This window comes from Uranotaenia lowii, chromosome 2 (assembly GCF_029784155.1).
Source record: "Uranotaenia lowii strain MFRU-FL chromosome 2, ASM2978415v1, whole genome shotgun sequence".
NCBI classification, from domain to species: Eukaryota; Metazoa; Arthropoda; class Insecta; order Diptera; family Culicidae; genus Uranotaenia; species Uranotaenia lowii.
In genome coordinates, this window is record NC_073692.1 from 44,989,583 (window position 1) to 45,009,256 (window position 19,674).

At 31.2% G+C, this 19,674-nt stretch overlaps 1 protein-coding gene across 2 annotated transcripts in view; it reads right to left on the reverse strand.

The window, feature by feature from the left end:
• LOC129748528 (cysteine-rich venom protein-like) overlaps positions 1 to 19,674 on the reverse strand; it is a 72,089-nt gene that overhangs the window by 32,040 nt on the left and 20,375 nt on the right. The window contains exons 3-7 of one of the 2 annotated variants that reach the window (XM_055743183.1): positions 17,572 to 17,708; positions 11,516 to 11,661; positions 10,850 to 11,050; positions 10,699 to 10,788; positions 2,536 to 2,868 (exon numbers count right to left, since the gene is read on the reverse strand). In XM_055743183.1, coding sequence (XP_055599158.1) covers positions 2,706 to 2,868; positions 10,699 to 10,788; positions 10,850 to 11,050; positions 11,516 to 11,661; positions 17,572 to 17,708 — 737 coding nt within the window. In that variant the 3' untranslated portion in view covers positions 2,536 to 2,705. Of the gene's footprint in view, positions 1 to 2,535; positions 2,869 to 10,698; positions 10,789 to 10,849; positions 11,051 to 11,515; positions 11,662 to 17,571; positions 17,709 to 19,674 lie in introns of those variants that run through there. The other variant, XM_055743184.1, reaches the window with a different exon arrangement.

Below are 19,674 nucleotides of genomic sequence, written 5' to 3' on the forward strand. Positions count from 1 at the left end.
GGATACGACGGAGGTTGGTGCCCCTCCCCTATATAGTACGTCCGGGCCTGAAGTGCGAGAGTTTTTGAGCTTTGCCGCTGCTTTAGATATGACCGCATGCTCTAATACAATCAACAATAATTGGCTGGCGAATGGCCGATAATGTGCAAATCGAGTGGTCATAACACTCATAACACCTCATATTTACAACTCCTATCTCAACCTTCCCGTGGTGTCGGCTGGGATGCTAGTAACCTAAGCGGAGATCGGGTACCCAACCCCGATGGATGGTTTGGTCGCATGTAGACTGAGAAGGTGGCCGTACGCGTCTGTTCTCCAGGTCAGGCACAGCTCCCACCAGCTAAGTCCAAGATGGCAGCCTCATAGCGGGATAGGGACCTCAAGCAAATAACCTACTGTTCCTGATAAATCAATCGTTACGGAAACTGAGAAAAAAAAAACAACTCAGGCCTATGCGTCGGCGAATCTTAGATATAAAGATAGATCTACAATATTCGTGCTTATGCAGAATTCAAGTGGCGAATCATTCTTGACAACGCTATCCACATGTTCTGGGGATGTTAAAGCAGTAGCAAAGGTGGGAGTACAAGGTTCATTCCGCTGACTTTTGAAATGCTAATTTTGGTAACAACGTTGACTTGCTTTTCAATAAATAAGCGGAGTTCAGTTTTCGATATGAATACATCCTTAGAGTAGGAGAATTTGAGCTTATGGTGATTACTGAGGGCGCAACTCTTCGCGTTTTTGAGTCGACGCAGTTCTTACTTAACATTTTCCCCTTACAGGACCAATAGAATTTAGACAAACAATATACATGGGTTTTGAGGTTCTGAAATGTTAATGAAATATAACAACTTTGTTTTTAATGCAGCAGTAAAAAAATGACAACAATTATAAAAAAATTAGTAAATTTAAAAACAAATACAAAGAAAAAACTTAAAAATTACATAAAATAAAATTATTAATTGCCCAGGCAAGAAGAATAGTTTCGTCATCGTCCAAGATATTTTCATTTTATTACATTCACTTACATTATGGATTCCAAAAATTGTATTCAAAAAATAATAAATTTAATTAACTAAACATATGCAGAAACTTCGTACCACTATGCAATACCCACCCCGATTACGTATTCTGGAAGCCTTCCCAGCTGAATTTCTGGAAATTATTCCAACGATCAACGTCCCTGCTATCAGCTATCGTTCGTCGTCTCCCGGTCTTTCATGAATGGTGAGAAAATTTTTCCCGCGCACAACAAAAGCTTTTTCAGGTACCTTCTTATGTTGATTTTGTTATTTTGATTTCTTTTTTTTTCTCTTTCATTCTTCTTTTTTGTTGATGTATGTACACTCACACACAATTCAAAACAAACCTAGAATTCGCTTAATTTTCGCATTGTATTTGGAACCATTTGTGCTAATGGAATGGAATTTGAGGGAAGCCGAAATTTCTTCCAAAGCAGAAAATCGTAAAAACAAAATTATACAACTAATCTGCTGAGTTGGTGGCATTAACTGGTCTTGATCTTGATACTCATCTTCGCTTGAATAGGAGTTTTGAGAAGTTCTAAAAAAACGAAAAATTCACTTGTTTTCAAATTTTAAAATTCACAGTTATTTGAATATTATTTACGCTGAACGAGTTGTAGTCTTGGAGTTGATCTTGACCTGAAATTCATTCTATTCAGCTAAAAATTGGGGAATACTACCTACTTAATTTACATTCAGAAGTCAGTCGGAAGTTTTCCATATTGAGTTTTTAAAATGTTCTCAAAAGATTTAGACAGCATTTCTACTGAAGAACCTTTATTCCGCCAATACGGAATTTGGAAACATATAAATTCAATTAAATCCTGATTTTTGGTAATTATCTTACCACCGTGAAAAGTTTGTTACAGAATTATGGGTCTAGATGCATACGGAATACCAGTTCATAAGGTCTTATGAACCTGAGACGAATTTCTGTTCCACCGAGTAGTACTTCATAATCTAGAACCGATCCAAAACGGAAACATGCCGAGTTTCTCATCGGAACAAATGGACAAAGAGGTATGCCTCTAAGTGCAGTGCGGAAAACGGAAAAAATGACCCACGGCAGGGTAATTCAAACTACCTGTTCTATGTACAAGGTGACCGATAGCATTGTTCTAGGCGCTTAGGAAAGTGAGGGTCAAGAACTGGCGACGAGCGCGACTGCATCTAGATTTACGCATCGATGAGTGTTATCGTGAGGGGGTCGTAACAAAAAAAAATACTCGGGGCTCAAATTACCCTCAGATAGAATGGAAACACTCAACACTCATTTCACCTATAGCTAAAGATTAAAAGGCCGGACGCTTACGATTAGCTTTTTCATTACAGGTTGCGGCAAAAAGCCAAGAATTGCCGCCGTTCTGCTTCCTGATTCTAATCTGAATCAAATCTGTTACGCTCACGGCTAAAAGCGAATAATTGATAATGTTATTTCTTTCACTCGACCTTAGCACCTTGGGAATTTTCTCAATTCAATAAAATTTGATGAACTAAAGCTCTTAAAAATATCTTTAACGTATTTCAAATAATGACTTGATTCCTAAAATACAAAAAACGACAGCTCAGTAATATTGGCGGCAGATTAGAACAGTTTAGGAGTGATCTTGAAACTTTCCTAAATTGGTTGAACTCTTTGATGGCAGCACTTCTTTCTTCCTAGAAATCTTCGTCGGGTCAGTCATGAACTTTTCCCTGGCAGGTGCAGGTCGCCATACAGTTCCGTTGTCGTTCCAAACCTTCCGGCGTAACCGTGTTACAAAGCCACCCGGGCCAGGTTTTGTACAGCTCGCGGCAGTTGGCCCACAGATCGGCGGAATTGCATGTGTTGGTACAAAGTCTGAAAAAAAAATTACAAAAATGACAAAAATTACAAAAAAAATTACGAAAATCACAAAAATTAAAATATAACAAAAAAGAAAAAAATAACAAAAATGACAAAAATGACAAAAATGACAAAAATGACAAAAATGACAAAAATGACAAAAATGACAAAAATGACAAAAATGACAAAAATGACAAAAATGACAAAAATGACAAAAATGACAAAAATGACAAAAATGACAAAAATGACAAAAATGACAAAAATGACAAAAATGACAAAAATGACAAAAATTAAAATATAACAAAAATGACAAAAATGACAAAAATGACAAAAATGACAAAAATGACAAAAATGACAAAAATGACAAAAATGACAAAAATGACAAAAATGACAAAAATGACAAAAATGACAAAAATGACAAAAATGACAAAAATGACAAAAATGACAAAAATGACAAAAATGACAAAAATGACAAAAATGACAAAAATGACAAAAATGACAAAAATGACAAAAATGACAAAAATGACAAAAATGACAAAAATGACAAAAATGACAAAAATGACAAAAATGACAAAAATGACAAAAATGACAAAAATGACAAAAATGACAAAAATGACAAAAATGACAAAAATGACAAAAATGACAAAAATGACTAAAATGCAAAAATGTCAAAAATGACAAAAATGACAAAAATGACAAAAATGACAAAAATGACAAAAATGACAAAAATGACAAAAATGACAAAAATGACAAAAATGACAAAAATGACAAAAATGACAAAAATGACAAAAATGACAAAAATGACAAAAATGACAAAAATGACAAAAATGACAAAAATGACAAAAATGACAAAAATGACAAAAATGACAAAAATGACAAAAATGACAAAAATGACAAAAATGACAAAAATGACAAAAATGACAAAAATGACAAAAATGACAAAAATGACAAAAATGACAAAAATTACAAAAATGACAAAAATTACAAAAATTACAAAAATTACAAAAATTACAAAAATGACAAAAATGACAAAAATGACAAAAATGACAAAAATGACAAAAATGACAAAAATGACAAAAATGACAAAAATGACAAAAATGACAAAAATGACAAAAATGACAAAAATGACAAAAATGACAAAAATAACAAAAATGACAAAAATCACAAAAATGATAAAAATCACAAAAATGACAAAAATGACAAAAATGACAAAAATGACAAAAATGACAAAAATGACAAAAATGACAAAAATGACAAAAATGACAAAAATGACAAAAATGACAAAAATGACAAAAATGACAAAAATGACAAAAATGACAAAAATGACAAAAATGACAAAAATGACAAAAATGACAAAAATGACAAAAATGACAAAAATGACAAAAATGACAAAAATGACAAAAATGACAAAAATGACAAAAATGACAAAAATGACAAAAATGACAAAAATGACAAAAACGACAAAAATGACAAAAATGACAAAAATGACAAAAATGACAAAAATGACAAAAATGACAAAAATGACAAAAATGACAAAAATGACAAAAATGACAAAAATGACAAAAATGACAAAAATGACAAAAATGACAAAAATGACAAAAATGACAAAAATGACAAAAATGACAAAAATGACAAAAATGACAAAAATGACAAAAATGACAAAAATGACAAAAATGACAAAAATGACAAAAATGACAAAAATGACAAAAATGACAAAAATGACAAAAATGACAAAAATGACAAAAATGACAAAAATGACAAAAATGACAAAAATGACAAAAATGACAAAAATGACAAAAATGACAAAAATGACAAAAATGACAAAAATGACAAAAATGACAAAAATGACAAAAATGACAAAAATGACAAAAATGACAAAAATGACAAAAATGACAAAAATGACAAAAATGACAAAAATGACAAAAATGACAAAAATGACAAAAATGACAAAAATGACAAAAATGACAAAAATGACAAAAATGACAAAAATGACAAAAATGACAAAAATGACAAAAATGACAAAAATGACAAAAATGACAAAAATGACAAAAATGACAAAAATGACAAAAATGACAAAAATGACAAAAATGACAAAAATGACAAAAATGACAAAAATGACAAAAATGACAAAAATGACAAAAATGACAAAAATGACAAAAATGACAAAAATGACAAAAATGACAAAAATGACAAAAATGACAAAAATGACAAAAATGACAAAAATGACAAAAATGACAAAAATGACAAAAATGACAAAAATGACAAAAATGACAAAAATGACAAAAATGACAAAAATGACAAAAATGACAAAAATGACAAAAATGACAAAAATGACAAAAATGACAAAAATGACAAAAATGACAAAAATGACAAAAATGACAAAAATGACAAAAATGACAAAAATGACAAAAATGACAAAAATGACAAAAATGACAAAAATGACAAAAATGACAAAAATGACAAAAATGACAAAAATGACAAAAATCACAAAAATCACAAAAATCACAAAAATGACAAAAATGACAAAAATGACAAAAATGACAAAAATGACAAAAATGACAAAAATGACAAAAATGACAAAAATGACAAAAATGACAAAAATGACAAAAATGACAAAAATGACAAAAAAAACAAAAATGACAAAAATGACAAAAATGACAAAAATGACAAAAATGACAAAAATGACAAAAATGACAAAAATGACAAAAATGACAAAAATGACAAAAATGACAAAAATGACAAAAATGACAAAAATGACAAAAATGACAAAAATGACAAAAATGACAAAAATGACAAAAATGACAAAAATGACAAAAATGACAAAAATGACAAAAATGACAAAAATGACAAAAATGACAAAAATGACAAAAATGACAAAAATGACAAAAATGACAAAAATGACAAAAATGACAAAAATGACAAAAATGACAAAAATGACAAAAATGACAAAAATGACAAAAATGACAAAAATGACAAAAATGACAAAAATGACAAAAATGACAAAAATGACAAAAATGACAAAAATGACAAAAATGACAAAAATGACAAAAATGACAAAAATGACAAAAATGACAAAAATGACAAAAATGACAAAAATGACAAAAATGACAAAAATGACAAAAATGACAAAAATCACAAAAATGACAAAAATGACAAAAATGACAAAAATGACAAAAATGACAAAAATGACAAAAATGACAAAAATGACAAAAATGACAAAAATGACAAAAATGACAAAAATGACAAAAATCACAAAAATGACAAAAATGACAAAAATGACAAAAATGACAAAAATGACAAAAATGACAAAAATGACAAAAATGACAAAAATGACAAAAATGACAAAAATGACAAAAATGACAAAAATGACAAAAATGACAAAAATGACAAAAATGACAAAAATGACAAAAATGACAAAAATGACAAAAATGACAAAAATGACAAAAATGACAAAAATGACAAAAATGACAAAAATGACAAAAATGACAAAAATGACAAAAATGACAAAAATGACAAAAATGACAAAAATCACAAAAATGACAAAAATGACAAAAATGACAAAAATGACAAAAATCACAAAAATGACAAAAATGACAAAAATGACAAAAATGACAAAAATGACAAAAATGACAAAAATGACAAAAATGACAAAAATGACAAAAATGACAAAAATGACAAAAATGACAAAAATGACAAAAATGACAAAAATGACAAAAATGACAAAAATGACAAAAATGACAAAAATGACAAAAATGACAAAAATGACAAAAATGACAAAAATCACAAAAATGACAAAAATGTCAAAAATGACAAAAATGACAAAAATGACAAAAATGACAAAAATGACAAAAATGACAAAAATGACAAAAATGACAAAAATGACAAAAATGACAAAAATGACAAAAATGACAAAAATGACAAAAATGACAAAAATGACAAAAATGACAAAAATGACAAAAATGACAAAAATGACAAAAATGACAAAAATGACAAAAATGACAAAAATGACAAAAATGACAAAAATGACAAAAATGACAAAAATGACAAAAATGACAAAAATGACAAAAATGACAAAAATGACAAAAATGACAAAAATGACAAAAATGACAAAAATGACAAAAATGACAAAAATGACAAAAATGACAAAAATGACAAAAATGACAAAAATGACAAAAATGACAAAAATGACAAAAATGACAAAAATGACAAAAATGACAAAAATGACAAAAATGACAAAAATGACAAAAATGACAAAAATGACAAAAATTACAAAAGTGACTAAAAGGCAAAAATGACAAAAATGTCAAAAATGACAAAAATGACAAAAATGACAAAAATGACAAAAATGACAAAAATGACAAAAATGACAAAAATGACAAAAATGACAAAAATGACAAAAATGACAAAAATGACAAAAATGACAAAAATGACAAAAATGACAAAAATGACAAAAATGACAAAAATGACAAAAATGACAAAAATGACAAAAATGACAAAAATGACAAAAATGACAAAAATGACAAAAATGACAAAAATGACAAAAATGACAAAAATGACAAAAATGACAAAAATGACAAAAATGACAAAAATGACAAAAATGACAAAAATGACAAAAATGACAAAAATGACAAAAATGACAAAAATGACAAAAATGACAAAAATGACAAAAATGACAAAAATGACAAAAATGACAAAAATGACAAAAATGACAAAAATGACAAAAATGACAAAAATGACAAAAATGACAAAAATGACAAAAATGACAAAAATGACAAAAATGACAAAAATGACAAAAATGACAAAAATTACAAAAGTGACTAAAAGGCAAAAATGACAAAAATGTCAAAAATGACAAAAATGACAAAAATGACAAAAATGACAAAAATGACAAAAATGACAAAAATGACAAAAATGACAAAAATGACAAAAATGACAAAAATGACAAAAATGACAAAAATGACAAAAATGACAAAAATGACAAAAATGACAAAAATGACAAAAATGACAAAAATGACAAAAATGACAAAAATGACAAAAATGACAAAAATGACAAAAATGACAAAAATGACAAAAATGACAAAAATGACAAAAATGACAAAAATGACAAAAATGACAAAAATGACAAAAATGACAAAAATGACAAAAATGACAAAAATGACAAAAATGACAAAAATGACAAAAATGACAAAAATGACAAAAATGACAAAAATGACAAAAATGACAAAAATGACAAAAATGACAAAAATGACAAAAATGACAAAAATGACAAAAATGACAAAAATGACAAAAATGACAAAAATGACAAAAATGACAAAAATGACAAAAATGACAAAAATGACAAAAATGACAAAAATGACAAAAATGACAAAAATGACAAAAATGACAAAAATGACAAAAATGACAAAAATGACAAAAATGACAAAAATGACAAAAATGACAAAAATGACAAAAATGACAAAAATGACAAAAATGACAAAAATGACAAAAATGACAAAAATGACAAAAATGACAAAAATGACAAAAATGACAAAAATGACAAAAATGACAAAAATGACAAAAATGACAAAAATGACAAAAATGACAAAAATGACAAAAATGACAAAAATGACAAAAATGACAAAAATGACAAAAATGACAAAAATGTCAAAAATGACAAAAATGACAAAAATGACAAATATGACAAAAATGACAAAAATGACAAAAATGACAAAAATGACAAAAATGACAAAAATGACAAAAATGACAAAAATGACAAAAATGACAAAAATGACAAAAATGACAAAAATGACAAAAATGACAAAAATGACAAAAATGACAAAAATGACAAAAATGACAAAAATGTCAAAAATGACAAAAATGACAAAAATGACAAAAATGACAAAAATGACAAAAATGACAAAAATGACAAAAATGACAAAAATGACAAAAATGACAAAAATGACAAAAATGACAAAAATGACAAAAATGACAAAAATGACAAAAATGACAAAAATGACAAAAATGACAAAAATGACAAAAATGACAAAAATGACAAAAATGACAAAAATGACAAAAATGACAAAAATGACAAAAATGACAAAAATGACAAAAATGACAAAAATGACAAAAATGACAAAAATGACAAAAATGACAAAAATGACAAAAATGACAAAAATGACAAAAATGACAAAAATGACAAAAATGACAAAAATGACAAAAATGACAAAAATGACAAAAATGACAAAAATGACAAAAATGACAAAAATGACAAAAATGACAAAAATGACAAAAATGACAAAAATGACAAAAATGACAAAAATGACAAAAATGACAAAAATGACAAAAATGACAAAAATGACAAAAATGACAAAAATGACAAAAATGACAAAAATGACAAAAATGACAAAAATGACAAAAATGACAAAAATGACAAAAATGACAAAAATGACAAAAATGACAAAAATGACAAAAATGACAAAAATGACAAAAATGACAAAAATGACAAAAATGACAAAAATGACAAAAATGACAAAAATGACAAAAATGACAAAAATGACAAAAATGACAAAAATGACAAAAATGGCAAAAATAACAAAAATGACAAAAATTATCAAAATGAAAATAATGACAAAAATTTTGAAAATTACAAAAATTACAAAAATTACCGAAATTACCGAAATTACCAAAATTACCAAAATTTCCAAAGTTACCAATATTACCAAAATTACAAAAATTTCAAAAATTAAAAAATTCAAAAAATTACAAAACTTTCAAAAATGACAAAAAATAAAAAAATCGTATGAAGAGCACTCAAGCGGACTTTAGTTTTAATATTGAGAGTTCGGATAGCCTCAGAAAGATTATTAGATCGTATCAAAATCGTTTAAAAATCGTAAAAAATCACCGAATCATATCAACATCACAATTAAAATTGTACTAACCATTACATAAACCATTTGTTAACTTAAATTCAATTTCAACAACTTCGTTCATCCATAAAAATTTAATAACTTTTGTAAATTATGTAAAACGTCGGAAGCTTGCTCTGTAAATTTTTCCAATTTGTTATTTTTTGCTAAGCTTAACAGAAAAGGGTATATTTATGAAAATTAAACCAAATCCAAATATATGAGGTTAGGTTTATTTTTTTTCGACCGTGGATGATGTAAAAAAATTAAATTTGGCTTTTTTTGGTCTTGGATGTAGATCAAACAACAATTGTTTTTCAAATACCCGACGTTTCGACCAGTTTTGTTGGTCTTTTTCAAGGAAATTTGCTGTCTGTTGTTTTTTTCGAATTCAATGAACAGACCAATTATTAAACAATCAAATTCGTTTTCATCCTGTTAATAGAAGGCTATCTTAAAACACTTGTCAAATCGAGATACTGGAATATTTGAGGATTGAGTGTAGGTTGAGTTGCGTACTTGGCGAAAATCTATATTATTTATGATATAACTAAAGTTCGATGAAAAAATTATTCTTTTAAATGTCAAAGGCTTGTGAACGTTACTTTTTCAACAATTCCATTCTGCGTTTTTTTTTAATTTGTTTATCAAATTTTTCTAAGGAGAACGGTGAACTTGAAAACTTTGGAAAATCAGCAATCATTTTTTATATTTGAAGACCATAAAATTGACATTGAAGTCACGCGCTTTGACATTTCTGGGATGAATAAACCGAGGAGGTTTTAAATCCCTTGAAACGATTGACGTAAATACATAAGTTGGGAGAGATAACTAATTTCGTATGACGTAATATTTCTACTATTTTTCAGATGGAGCAACATTTGTAAAAATGTGCAAGTAACAAAAACCATTTATTACACGATGAGACCTAGACAAATGTGATGGTAACCCAACTTACTTTATTTTACTCGAATGGCAGTGGTGTTTACATGCTCCGCAAGGTTTTCCTCTCCTGTAGGGCGTTCCGAGTTTGTCTTCATGATTTCCACTGGAAAAAGAAATTATCAATTTACAGTCGATAATGTGACACTTTAAGAGCCTTCACTCACATCGGACAATAATTGCAGACATAGTTGAAGAATGGCTTTCCCTTGGGTCCTCCACTGGGGCATTTGGTCAAACCACAACCAACCTTATGCGTGGCCGCCCAAATCATCTGCGTGTAGTGCCCAACCGCCACCAGATTGTTCTTCGGCGATCCGTACGTGAAGTTGTGCTTCTCCAGGAACCATGTTCGCAATGCAAACAACCTGCCGAAATAAAACAAACTCATCAGCTCATGCAGTGAAAGTGATTTCCTTAAGCTGTATCCATAAGAATAATCTATAATTAATTCAGATCGCTTATTTACGACCTATTTTGACGGCTTACAACTTTTATCAACACATGTCGGCCGACAAAAGTGACGAAGAGCCGTTTCGTGTGTAGATCGCCAGTAGGTGGCGCCATCTTATGAATAAAACATTCTCGATCCCAATTAATCGTGCCGAATCGGCGCTGGGGATCGTTTCACAATTTGCAATTATTTATCGTCAAATTAGTGCGATGAAACGCGAAATATGATTTTACACATGTTACGAATGCTCTGGCTGTGATCCTGATTAGCATAACAACCAAAACCCGAATGGACTTGTTCCCTTCAGGCCTAGCCAAAAATATTAATTTAGATTAAACTTACAAAGGAAGAAACAGCCGAGCCGAAACCCGACACTCACCAGGGAACCTTATGGGTGGACACGAAGATGTTCTGACCGCACGCACCGTAGTTGTCGATCCAGCGACCTTTGGGGCTGTCGTGAGTGAGCAACCGGCACTGGTCCGCCCACTTCTGCGCCGATCGGGCTGCTCCGTGGTGCCATTTCTGTTTTGATTGAGGAAACGAAACGTTTAACGACGATAGCATTTGAGGGTTTTGAGTCCAAGCTAACTATATAGTGAAGATAAGTGGTGATGGGAAGCTGAAAAATTTAGTGACATTCATCTCCAAAACGGCATAGCACTGCAGAACAGTCTGACGAATGAGAAATCACGAATAATAGCTAGATGCACGGTGATAAATTATTGCTGCTCTTCAAATACTGAGCTTCTCGATATCGTTACGACATATCATTTTCCAGGAAACCTTCTTACCTCTCACTTCAATGCTTGCTAATCAAGTTAAATATTGGCTTTGTGTACATTTGTAATACTCAAATCGAACTACAAGAACTACCGATTATAAGGCGATTTGATTTATATCTATTTCTAATGTTTATAATTATGTACAAGGGGATCCCCGGTTGTGGCCATAAATAGCCAATTTGGCAAATTCCGGAACAGAAAAAGTTATCAAATATTGGCTAAGGACAATCTAGTTCTCCATGAGTGTTGTTCCATTCAGAGGTCCATCAGTTTTTCCCCAGTTTTGAACATCGAGCAGGCGGTTGTTACCCGTAGAAGTTGTCAGTGTTGTGGGTGAAAATGAGGGTGAGTGCTTTTTCTTCCTGACACGCAGAACGGCGACGCTATTTGTTTTAAATAATAAACAAGTTTATTTGTGTACCAAAAATTCCTCCTAATAAAGGGTGATACGGTCAAAATTTGGTCAATATTAACTTGACGTATTTCTTTCAATTTTGCATTTAAAAAACCTGAACACCCCTCATTTTGAAGGTGTGTGTGTGTGTAGAATGTTCCTCCTATTTTGATTTAGGAATTAACTTTTCAGATGTCAAAATGCCGTCCTCGGAAGAAGAGCAGCGTATCAAAGTTTTGCTCGTGATCGCGAAAATCCGAGCTACTCGCACGCAAAGCTGGCAAAATCGCTAAAAGTTGCCAAATCAACCGTTACAAATGTGTTAATTAAAGTGTTTGGGGAACGTTTGTCGACAGCCAGGAAGTCTGGATCGGGGAGGAATCGAAAACCGGAACCCGCTGAGACGACAAAGAGATTTGCCGGTAGTTTCAAGCGAAACCCTAACCTCTCTCTCCGAGATGCCGCAAATAAGCTGGGTGTATCGTCTAAAACCGTGCATCGAGCCAAAAAAACGAGCCGGACTATCGACTTACAAGAAGGTAGTGACTCCAAATCGCGATGATAAACAAAATACGACGGCCAATGCGCGATCCCGAAGGCTGTACACGACGATGCTGACGAAGTTTGACTGCGTGGTAATGGACGACGAAACCTACGTCAAAGCCGACTACAAGCAGTTTCCGGGACAGGTGTTTTATACGGCAAAAGGAAGGGGAAAGGTAGCAGATATTTTTAATCACATGAAACTGTCAAAGTTCGCGAAGAAATATCTGGTTTGGCAAGCCATCTGTACCTGTGGCTTGAAAAGTAGCATTTTCATACCTTCCGGGGCTGTCAACCCAGAAATTTATGTGAAAGAGTGTTTGAATAAACGTCTGCTGCCTTTCCTGAAGAAACACGATTGTTCCGTACTGTTTTGGCCGGATTTGGCATCTTGCCATTACGGTAAAAAGGCCATGGAGTGGTACGCCGCCAACAACGTGCAGGTAGTTCCCAAGGACAAGAACCCTCCCAACACGCCAGAGCTCCGCCCAATTGAGAAATACTGGGCTATTGTCAAGCGGAACCTAAAGAAGACCAAAAAAACTGCTAAGGACGAGCAGCAGTTCAAGGCAAACTGGCTTTCTGCCGCGAAGAAGGTGGACAAGGTGGCTGTATAAATATTTTTCCTAAATTGTATACTAATTAAACTTGAAAAACAAATTTAATTTGATTTTTTAAACAACGATTTCACCGATTTACACGCGTTTTCCCTTGACCTAATTTTGACCGTATCACCCTTTATTGCAATGCCAAAAGATAAAGTTGTTCCTTAAAATATTTATAAATTGTCACAGAAAAGCCATTATCAGAATCGGTTCACAGAAGAAACGAAAATTATGATGATTTTTCAGAACAAGATATTCAATTTTCCCATACAAATCCAAAAGTCAAAATTTACTCATGTGAACTTTACTTTCAAATTATGCACAATAGATCCTTATCGCTGATAACATACCTCACGTGACATGAAATGACCAGAATTATCGCGTTGGATGTGATCTATCTTAGGGTTACCATACGTACTCTTTTAAGAGTACATGTACTCTTTTTCGATCGGAAAATGGGCGTACTCTTCTTTTTGTGAAATTTTACTAAATGTACTCTTTTTTTATGAGAGCCATTTAATCAGAAAAATGAACTTGTTTTTCATCCTATACAAGAAATACGAAAGAAATACAACTTACTAAAATTTTCAATATCTTGCCTAAATCTCCCGTATCCATGAAGGCATCTTTGAATCGTAATTTACAGTGAACGCAATAAACGCCTTTGAGTATGCAATAAATTCCCAAACAGTTAACAAAGAGCACAAAAGTAATAGGCTCAAATGCTTGAGCTTGAGCTTGAGCTTTGATAAACCGTACATTTCAGTAGTTGCTACTCCGTGATTGACAAGAACCATCAAAATTGTACATAGATCCAAATAAATGGGGCTTGGGATTAGCTTACCATTTTCTGTGTACACGTTTCGAAGATTCCTTATCTTATATGGTCAATAACGGCGCCGGCCACGTCCTTACGGTTCATCGGGGAAAGGGAAGGATTGTTAGTTCGACTTCCGTTGCTACTAGAGACCGAATACACCTCTAAATCTCCACGGTCGTCTCAGGAAAGGTGTTTGTTAGTGGGAAGGTAAAAAAGATCTGGATTCCCTTTGGGAAGGGATGTGATCAAAGCAAAGTAAAATATTTAATGATCATCACGTCGCACACTATAGAGTACATCGCGTTTTTATTTACAGCAAATACGTCCTTACGTGGCATTGTCATACACGAACAATGTACTTAGCACCGATGCAACTTACCGAATTTTACCGCGCGCTTATAACGAGAAGAGCAAAACGTCCTCGCGTGGCATGTCATACAAGTACAATGCATTTATCACCGGCGCAACTCACCGAAGATTATCGCTCGCTTAAAACGAGAAGAGCAAGAACGACCTAACGAGCAAAAACGTCCTAACGCATTATGCAAACGGAGAGAAAAAGAGAAAAAAAAGCATACGATCGCGCCTCGCTTGCCTGATTTACTCTTTTCCCAAGCAACCGAACGGAGGAGTAAATCTCCATTGTTGCTCTCATGCAGCTTCTTCCTTGCACTGAGAGAAAAAAAATTAACCGCATTAGAAATAATTAATATTGAAATCATTATACACGTATAAAACACTTTTATCGTGCGCTGTAAACCAAGAGAAAACACGTTCAAACGCGGTATTGCAATACACGTACGAAATTAAACGCGGAAAAATTATCCATCACCGAACACTGTACAAGCCTTCGATTTCACGGCCTATACTCTCCACCAGATGTCGTTAAGAACAAAAAAAAAATCTTTTACTCACCAGATATCGGTATGATAGTTTGAGAGATGTAACGCATTGTAACCCTTACTAATAAATGTAAGATCTTTTCTGAAGCTTTTGTAGCGCTATCTAGATTCATTTTTTCTGGTAGTTGTAACAAGAGGCCAAAACAAACGCTTCGTCATCGCATCACCAATTGAGAAAATTTACGACCGAAAAATACATTTTACGCTCAGCCGCCGGTTATTTAATGTTAAACTCCATCATCTACACATAACAATTCACTTCACTCACACTTTCCACAAACTTTCATCGTGAAAAATCATTACTAAAATCACAAAATCGAATTTAAAAACTTTAAATCAAAAACGCGTTTGTTTGGAATCAGTGTTCCCAACCTTCAAAAGTAATAGGCTCAAATACTTCGTAGCGCACAAATCTAACATGTAATTTGTTGAAAGGAAATATACGCGCCTTAAATCTCTTCTTTTATCGGGTTTGGTGTGGTTTGTCAGCAAAGCATCAAATATTTCTCTCTCTTCGAATAATCCACAAATAGGAATATTCAATCACTGACTTGTTTCTTTTAATTATTAAAAAATATGAGAATATTTATAGTAATCATATAATATCAGTTCAAATAATATTTTTTTTAGCGTATTCGGGCCGGGCAAATCCGGGCAATTATACCCAAAGCAATATCCGGGGAAATCTGTTCGCAATCCAGGCTTTTCTCATGCAAATTAAGAAAAAAAAAGTGAAAAATGTACTCATTAAAAAAATATTTTTTATTGAGTCCCATCAGCGCTGTTCAATTCAAATTTTACATTTCTAAAAAAATTTGCACGTTGTTTTTGATGGAACAAGTTCAAAAAATCATACATTATGTATAGAAAAATGTAGTTTTTGTTCGTATTTTTCCTCGATACCTGGGCAATCGAGCCAGACCGGGCTTTTTCTCAGTTTTTTTTCTTGAAAAAACACGCAATCTGGAATGCTCAGTCATACATCATGCTCCCAACAAATTGGTAGTATTTGAATGACTTGTAATAACTCTGTTTTTTTATAGAGTTTTCCTTACTCTTTTGGAAATTTTTTTCATTGTACTCTTTTTAGCATTGCGAGGTATGGTAACCCTAATCTATCTACTACTCGTAATGTTCCGTGTAATGTTACCTAAACATTTGCTTATTTTTCTGAATCCCGATTTGAATTTGTTCAAATTTGTATTAATTGACAAGATATTTACTCACAGAAGTTTGAAGAGGTTAATTCGCATAATGTGTGAGATCATCGCCTTTGTTGCTTGTAATAAATTTCGGCAACGATCCTTGATTAGCATAACAATCGGCAAGCTGATCCGCTTTGCACTCTCTCTAGAGACGCTGCCTGGTATCAGTTTACCGGCACACCGTTTCGTGGGTGAACTCTTCGAGAACATGAATATGGTGGCTAATGAACTTGTCCGACACGCGTGTATCGTGGTGACACGACGAGGTTTACGTATCTATATTTTGTTTGTGAGTTTTTTTTTAAACACAAAAATGCATCTTAAGATGTTCTTGTTATGCAGTCATTCACATTCGTTTGCTGAAACAGATAAACATCAAATTGACAAAATTACTGCTCCGAGAAAAACCTATTATCAAGTGTCAACGCCTGCTGTGAGTGACAGTTTTGATGCAGCTTGATGGCAGCGAAAAATATTCAATCAAGCTAAGCTAAGCTAAGCTAACTTGATTGCAGCGGAAAATATTTATTTAACATATTTCAACCATCATTTTGAAAAAAATAGCACCATTAAAAACCGAAAGCTTAGTAAAGAACAGTGGGGTGCTGAATAAAAACCAAAAAAAATAAAGATGAAAAAATTTCATTCTACTGAGCTCAAATATCTACTTTTTATAGATAAAAATGAAAAAAGGTATATCACACTTATAATTCATCAAGACGGTTGTTGTGCATCAGCACAGAATTTGAAAAACACCTTCATAGATGTTTAGGAAGGTTGATTTATGTTTGTCAATTTTTAGAGTTCATTCAACTCCGCTCTCCCTCAAGATTAGAAAAATTGCATAACGTTGGAGACAAGGAGACGAGAATTTACTAGAGGTATAGAGAGGAATGAAATGATCGGAAATTAAAATTTTAAAACAAACAGCTGCTTCTGATCCCGCGGTGCGAATTTTTTCCGCAATATTTCTGGGTCATCCAAACAGTCCATTTGCCGGCCCACTCAGCTAATACAAAGTGTCCGCGAAACATGATCGAAATATGCATATGGGAATAAATTATCCACCATTTCCAATAACATATCGTCTGTTAGGTCGGCTGATGTTTGAGTCATCAAGCCAGGCCGGCCAAACTTGGACAGTTCGAGAGTCAAGAGGACGAGACGATTCCAATACTTACCATGCTTAGCATGTTGGAAGCCGGTGGGGAAACTTTGGTGCGGAAAAAATCATGCAGAACGATGATCCGGCGCTGAACTTTGCGCGTCCGCGGTGATATCACTTTCATCGAGAGTTTGTCTCCATACAGTCTGGGTACTGGTGGGAAAATAAAAAAAAAATGAGGGAAAAAAGAACGACCGGGTTAGTCTACGTAGCTCTGTCACATGATGTGTAGGGTAGAAAGCTTTGATTGGGATGGCAAAAATAACAAAAATTAAAAATATTATAAAAATGATGAAATTTATTGCAAAATATAAGATTGCTTAAGTGCAACATTTTCGAGGCCATTTTCTGAAAACCACTATTCGTTTTTTTAACAAGATAACCATTTAAATGTTGAAATCATTGACCTGGAAAAAAATTAAAATAGTGCCATAAAATAACAAAAATACCAGAAAGTTTAACTAACGATTACGATCATTTTTTGACAATCAGTTTATTTTGCTAATCTATCGACAACTTTTACAGTGGAAAGAAAGACACATTGAAATGGTTACGAAGTTTAATCTTTTTTGTCATTTTGTCATTTTTGTCATTTTTGTCATTTTGTCATTTTTGTCATTTTTGTCATTTTGTCATTTTGTCATTTTTGTCATTTTTGTCATTTTTGTCATTTTTGTCATTTTTGTCATTTTTGTCATTTTTGTCATTTTGTCATTTGTCATTTTTGTCATTTTTGTCATTTTTGTCATTTTTGTCATTTTTGTCATTTTGTCATTTTTGTCATTTTTGTCATTTTTGTCATTTTTGTCATTTTTGTCATTTTTGTCATTTTTGTCATTTTTGTCATTTTTGTCATTTTTGTCATTTTTGTCATTTTTGTCATTTTTGTCATTTTTGTCATTTTTGTCATTTTTGTCATTTTTGTCATTTTTGTCATTTTTGTCATTTTTGTCATTTTGTCATTTTTGTCATTTTTGTCATTTTTGTCATTTTGTCATTTTGTCATTTTTGTCATTTTTGTCATTTTTGTCAATTTTTGTCATTTTTGTCATTTTTGTCATTTTTGTCATTTTTGTCATTTTTGTCATTTTTGTCATTTTTGTCATTTTTGTCATTTTTGTCATTTTTGTCATTTTTGTCATTTTTGTCATTTTTGTCATTTTTGTCATTTTGTCATTTTTGTCATTTTTGTCATTTTTGTCATTTTTGTCATTTTTGTCATTTTTGTCATTTTTGTCATTTTTGTCATTTTTGTCATTTTTGTCATTTTTGTCATTTTTGTCATTTTTGTCATTTTTGTCATTTTTGTCATTTTTGTCATTTTTGTCATTTTTGTCATTTTTGTCATTTTTGTCATTTTTGTCATTTTTGTCATTTTTGTCATTTTTGTCATTTTTGTCATTTTTGTCATTTTTGTCATTTTTGTCATTTTTGTCATTTTTGTCATTTTTGTCATTTTTGTCATTTTTGTCATTTTTGTCATTTTTGTCATTTTGTCATTTTTGTCATTTTTGTCATTTTTGTCATTTTTGTCATTTTTGTCATTTTTGTCATTTTTGTCATTTTTGTCATTTTTGTCATTTTTGTCATTTTTGTCATTTTTGTCATTTTTGTCATTTTTGTCATTTTTGTCATTTTTGTCATTTTTGTCATTTTTGTCATTTTTGTCATTTTTGTCATTTTTGTCATTATTGTCATTTTTGTCATTTTTGTCATTTTGTCATTTTTGTCATTTTTGTCATTTTTGTCATTTTTGTCATTTTTGTCATTTTTGTCATTTTTGTCATTTTTGTCATTTTTGTCATTTTTGTCATTTTTGTCATTTTTTGTCATTTTTGTCATTTTTGTCATTTTTGTCATTTTTGTCATTTTTGTCATTTTTGTCATTTTTGTCATTTTTGTCATTTTTGTCATTTTTGTCATTTTTGTCATTTTTGTCATTTTTTGTCATTTTTGTCATTTTGTCATTTTTGTCATTTTTGTCATTTTTGTCATTTTTGTCATTTTTGTCATTTTTTGTCATTTTTGTCATTTTTGTCATTTTTTGTCATTCTTGTCATTTTGTCATTTTTGTCATTTTTGTCATTTTTTGTCATTTTTGTCATTTTTGTCATTTTTG